Source organism: Peromyscus eremicus, chromosome 7 (genome assembly GCF_949786415.1).
Source record: "Peromyscus eremicus chromosome 7, PerEre_H2_v1, whole genome shotgun sequence".
Classification (NCBI taxonomy): Eukaryota; Metazoa; Chordata; class Mammalia; order Rodentia; family Cricetidae; genus Peromyscus; species Peromyscus eremicus.
In genome coordinates this window covers 30,913,123-30,919,286 of record NC_081422.1, presented here as the reverse complement: position 1 = coordinate 30,919,286, position 6,164 = coordinate 30,913,123, and the positions used below count along the sequence as shown (strand labels likewise).

At 47.2% G+C, this 6,164-nt stretch overlaps 1 protein-coding gene across 1 annotated transcript; it reads right to left on the bottom strand.

The window, feature by feature from the left end:
- Positions 1-5,300: 5,300 nt before the first annotated feature.
- On the bottom strand, positions 5,301-5,671 carry LOC131914155 (ATP synthase membrane subunit K, mitochondrial). The gene has a single exon (XM_059266745.1). It carries the CDS (start codon positions 5,588-5,590, stop codon positions 5,414-5,416), a length of 177 nt encoding a protein of 58 aa, XP_059122728.1. The 5' UTR covers positions 5,591-5,671; the 3' UTR covers positions 5,301-5,413.
- Positions 5,672-6,164: the final 493 nt, after the last annotated feature.

Below are 6,164 nucleotides of genomic sequence, written 5' to 3'. Positions count from 1 at the left end.
CACAAAGAGATAATGCAAGTTTTCCTAGGCAGTGGTGAAAGGGAGTGTCAAGGCATAGTTTAAGATGTGGCTAGTGGGGCAATATGGAGGCAGAGGCGGCTTGACACAGGCAGGGTCAGAGTCTGAACCGCCTAGTATCATGGGTCATGCATGGACCACGTCAAGTCCTTCCAAGGTAGCCCTGGCTCTGCTGCAGATCAGGGGCCACACCCTTGCCCACCAGGCTTTGGGGAGTATGTTTTCCATCCAGCATCATCCCGCTGCTGGCACTAAATAGATGCTCTGCCACGCACTGCTGTCCCTCACTCCTTGGTGAGGGTAGCAGGGCTGGGCAGGGAAGCTGAGGAGAAGAACAGGATGTGGGTGGAGGGCCTCTCCTCTCCCTCACCCCCTGTAGCCCTGGGCAACTCAGGGGGAGAAGGAGGAAGGGAAGGAAGAAGCCACATCTGGTTTGAGTGAGGCTCCCAGCAGGGAGCGCAGGGTCTTGGACTGGCCCCCTCTTGTTGGGGGAGGGAAGCAGAGGGTGTACTGGCACAGGCCCTGGCTGGCCCAGGAAAGCAGAGGGGAAAGTGGTTGGGGTTCGGAAAAGGTAAACAAACAGAACAGCTGAGGCGATAATAATGAAGAGAAAGAGTCATTGAAGTGAAGAATGGAGATTGTGTCGCCCCCAAGACAAACAGAAAACAAACGGCCAGTAGATCGTTCTACAGATGTTTTACAGAGCGAAGACCGAGTCAAGATGTGTGGAAGATGCCAGAGTCCGCCAAGACTACTCCAGGAGCAGCTGGCGAGCAGGTGGACAAGGACCTCAGCCAGAAAGCCCTTCACAGTCGAGGGGAGCCAGCCACAGAGGCCACTACAGCCTCAAGCGAGCGGGACCCACTGCTGTGGGTGACACCTGGACAAACGGGGTCATGGAAATAGAGGAAGTACTCTTCCTGGATAAGTTGGATCTCTGTGTCTGTGCCGACTGCCACTTACGAAAGGGACCCCGGGCATCCCCGTGCTGGTCGACGTCCTTCAGAGAGCCTTACTCATCACTGGCTCTTCGCTGGTTGGCCAATGACTCTGTCCATTTGAGTGACTCTTCACTCAGTCCTCTTTCCTGACACCTCAGCCTCTTTCTCTATCAGCGTGAAAGGCAGTAAGGCTCAATGCCTAGGGTCTCATCTTCCAATAGTTTAACTTTGTGTGTGTCAGACACCACAGTAGACTCCTCTGGGGTCACAAAGATGAGTAAGATACCTTTCTTTCCCCCCACTTAAATGTTCTGTTCTGCTGTGTCTTCAAGCTGTATTTCTTACATGTTACTCACAGGAACCCTGGTCAGTCAGAATTATTCCCTCCTTGTTCTTACAGATTAGAAAGACGAGGAAAATTTGACGCTTTTTCTTTTTTCAGTGTGTGAGTGCACAGACGCGATGTGTGTGTGTGTGTGTGTGTGTGTGTGTGTGTGTGTGTGTGTGTGTATGTACGTGCATAATTGTATGCGTGCATGCATGGGGGCGGGCAGCCAGAGGACATGTCTACCTCTATCACTCTGACTTATTGCTTTGAGACAGGATCTCTCTCTAAACCTGGAGCTTGCTGGTTTTCAGCTAGATTAGTGGCCAGCAAGCCCCAGTGACCTTCCTCCGCCCTGTCCCCCCAGCACTGGGGTCACATGTACAGAAGCCATGTCCAGCTTTTCATATAGCTGCTGGAAACCTGAACTCAGGTCCTTGTGCTCACACAGCAAGCTCTCTTATGCACTCAACTCCTTGATACTTTTTCCATAGTCACCAAACTAGGAGAAGGATACTCTAGCATTCAACCCCAAGCTCATCAGATTCTAAGTCCAGTGGCCTTTTCCCAATACCACAATCATAAGGTGGAGCAGAGTTTGACAACCATGCCCCCACCCCCCGCCAAAGAATTATGTGCTCTTAAAAGATTCAAGAAACTGTTCCTGTCTCACACCCACCCCTGCTCCCTGCCCCCTTAATTAGAACCAAACTTTGGCTTTCTGTTCTCCATCAGGGAGGAGCTAGTACATCCCATGGCCAGCCAAGTGCCTACAGGTGTCTGAAGAATGTTGATGGCATGAGCTGGGGGGAGGGTATGCATAGACCCCGCTAAAGCATTTGCTTCCCATTAAGTCTCCTGCTCTCTAGACCCTCCTGCCCCCTCCAGCAACTTGCAGCTTTCATGAGCCAATTATCATGTCCAGGTTTCTCTGTCCTTCTGAAGCCACTGACACTGCTAACAAGACACAAATGCTGTAAGATGGGCCCCTGATACTCACTGCAGAGCAGGGGTTCCTTTGCCCTAAAGGACCACAGTAGAGAAAAGCAAGGTGGGGTAGTCCAGTTTCAGCTTGGCTCCCAGGAGGGTGTGGCCCCAAAAAGTGATAGTGGATGGATTTAGGGGTGAACTCAGGATCGGCTAGCTGGCTTGTACCTTGCGCTCATGAGCAGGGCAGAGGGTCCAGATAGGAAGAGCTAAAAGACACAGCATGAAGTAAAGATTCAGGCCAGGAGAGGGTCCCCCAAGCATTTATTAACACACAGGCATCTAGAGTTGAGGTAACTTAATTCAAAACAAATTGTGTTAAAGTCAGACTGGCACCTTATATTTCTTAGGCCTTCCCTCTGCTTTACCACACTCTCTAACTCTTAAAATATAACTTGACTTTCAAGTCTGTTTTCTATGAACTTTCCAGGATATTCCTGGACAAAATTACTCTATCCTTTTGCTTTGATCCCTTAAAATACTAACTAGTTGTGTCTCTTTAAATCCATATTATATTCCAGATGTATTCTTATATACCCACCTCAAAACTTCTAATGTTTTTTGTTTGTTTGTTTAATCTAAGGATAAATGTTTTCCATCAGTCCTAGGAAGTTAAACGTGACTGTTCCACTGTTCTCTACAAGGTTTTCCTTCTGCAGTTATTTGCAAACGTAACTTGGATGCTCTTGGTCTATCTAAGCTCCTCTTAGCTTCTCTTCCACACGTTCTCTCTTTATCTCTCTGTGCCGCGATTGATGTAATTTCTTCTGCTCTATCTTTCAGTTCACTAATTCTCTGCTCAACTGCATCTAACCGTCTGTCTGATAGATCCAACGAGCTTTTATGTTGTTACTTTTTTTTTTCCCAGAAAGTTCAACCTGGCTCTCTGAAACATTCACTGAGCAAAATTTGTTTCAGTGATTATCGTTTTCATTTCTAGAAAGCTCTAATTGGCTTTTGTTTATTTATTTTTACAAATTTACACGCTGTCTTTCACCATACTCTTCTGCGTTTCTTTTCTGATCTTTTAAGTTATTTGAAACGGTCATTTTAGTTTCTTTACGATTGTTACTTTATGTCACTGGAATATGAAACCAGTCTGACATGCCTGCTGACTTCCCCTAGCAGCACGCCATTGCCTTGGGGTTTGTAGTTTCTTTGTTAGAACAACTTCAAAGGGGATTGTTTTTTGCTACGAAAATGCTGTTGTTCTAGGGTGCATTCCTTCTGAATAGTTTTACATTTTCTTCTCTTGATACTCTCTGAGTTTGACTGGTCTGGAATCTATTTTTACATTGATTTCTCAGCCTGGAACAGACACTCCAGTCACATATGTTTCAAGCCTGGAGCCTCTATTTCTCACAGAAGACTTTATTTTCTATTCAGAGTCCTAGCAAGGACACCACCTTACATTTGTGAGTGTTAGTCCCCTAGTCCTGGTTTCTTGGAGGATTATCCCTTGTGGTGTCTTAGTTTTTGCAAACACTTTAACATTAGCCATCTGCTTTTTATGGGCTGGAGATCAAGAACCCTCCCCATAGTCCCTAGGATCTAGACTACAGTCAGGCTGTCACTCCCAAGGCATCATGGCTTCAGCTGTACAGTTTACCATTCAGGCTCCTGGTTCTATGCCTGTCTACTGGTCACTTTGTTGTGCTTTACACTCTAGTCCATGAGCTTGTGAACACAAATCAAATGGGCCTGTCTAAATCATTTTTACTTCTCTCATAGTGCTTAGCAGAGTACAGTGTCACTGCCTACTTTATCTGTCTGCTCAAACACAAAGCATCCACAGACACCCACAGTAACCCTTGAATATCTGCAGAATCCCACAATCCAGGGATTGTGAGAGGTTGTAGATGGAGGGGAGAGGCAGCCTGGGAGGAGTAAGCACCAAAGCAAGGAGTAGCTTCCTTAATCTTTTCCACATCATGGTCTCTTAAGATCCAGGAAGGCTGTTGCAGGTCCTAGGAAACATTTGGACTGGGAGCTATACCTGCCTCTAGTCTCATCTCAGGTCAGCTGGACGAACTTGGAAAAGACACTTCACTTATCTCAGGCATCAGATATGCACCTGTAAAATGGAGACAGGTTTGGCCCATGAGATGTACAAGATCTCTTCCAAGTCAAACAGCTTTTGGTGCTGCTACTCAAGGACATATACCGGATATAATTAGCCAGACTTTCTGACTCAAGCGTCTGCCATCTTTTCCCATTCCAAACCACCCAGTGAAGTGTTTTCTTCTCCCTTGTCCTTTCTCTGTCACCTTTGCCTCTCCTGTTTGCCTCTCCCTCTCCCTGGCCTTGGTCCCTGCTCCTTACTGCTCTATGTGCACTTCGCTAAGGCCTTGGTCCTGTGACCCTGTCTTAAGAAAGATTGATGAGGGCCGGGTAGTGTCTGTGTTTCCTCCAGAGAGTAGATGCCGTGATCCAGCACCTAGGTGCACAGAGGCCCCATCTGCGTCCAGCTTTGGGGGTTGGACTGAAGACCTCGCATCATAAGGAGCCTCTTGAGCCAGATTCAAAAACAATGAATCAAAACCAGCTGGAAGCTGCCCTCTGACCCAGCTAATGACTTGTTTATTGTCAGAGCAGCAGTGCGTCATATAAGGGAATTTCAAAGTGTCACTAATTGGCAGAGGGCCAGTAAATAGCACCGTATAAATCTGAAGGTGCTTCCACTGGATCTGAGGATTGTGGAACAGATAAGAGCAGGACACAGGGAAGAGGCGATCAAGGAGCGTACACCATGTGGCAAATGCCATACCGTCAGTGACTGCCACGTCTACCCTGTGTCTTTCCTACCCCCATGAACTGGAGTATCTGCCCCATGTCTAGAGAAGAAAGGCAGAACAATACGATGGTTTTAGTTCCACCCTTGGTGACACCATAATGCTATCACCAGTCCCACGGCATACTATGAGAGAAGGGACCCACTCCTTGGAAAAAGTACAACTCAGGATCATGCTGCATTGGAGCTAATGGATCAGACAGACATTAAGTGTAAATATGATACATTGCGCAGAAAGTTTTTTTTTCCAGGTTCATAATTTATTGTACAAACTGAGTATTATATGATGAATTGACATCAGCTTCTTCAGGCATGGGACTAACAGGTGAGGTCAGACATTTCAAAATCCATTTATGTTGCCTTCACAGCTGGGGTTTTTTTAGGCCTTAACTTGAAGTATAAGACCAACAAAGCAATGCCTCCATATGTGGCCAGTACACAATTCATTCTACCTGTGAGAGTGTAAGAGTTGAAATACTTTTTAATACCAGTGAACTGGAATTGGCCATCACTTTCTGGACCAGCCATGACTTCTATCTCTCTCGCCCAAATCACAAATTCCGCAGCTGATGTCCTTCAACAAACCCAGCTACCAGCTCGGCCCGACAGGAAGACCATGGTGCAGAAAGTTCTTACTCCAGTGAGTCTCAGTAACAGAGCTTGGGGGACCAGGGGGGAAATACTAACAGGATTAAAGGAGCCCTTCTCAGGCAGTGTAAGCCATGAGCTCCTACTGAGAACAGAAGATGCTCCTCCCTGTCTGTCCCAATGCCTCAAATGCAGGTGATCTTGCCACCTACTCCTCCATCCACAGTTCCCCACTAAGACAATATGAAGAGGAGGAAAGGAAGAATAAATGAAAACTGAAGGAAAACACAGCAGGAGGCCAGTTACTCTCCTTTCCTGTCGCCGTGATCAGACACTAGGCAAGAAGCAGCTCGCGGGAGGAGTTTCTTACCATACAGTCCATCACAGAGGGGAAGAAATGGGGCAGGAGAGGAAGTGACTGGCCACTCTGGTCACGCCGCATTGGCAGTGCAGGAAGGAGGAGGATAGGACGTGGGTCAGAGCTGTATAAAACCTCAGGGCCTACCCTGAGACC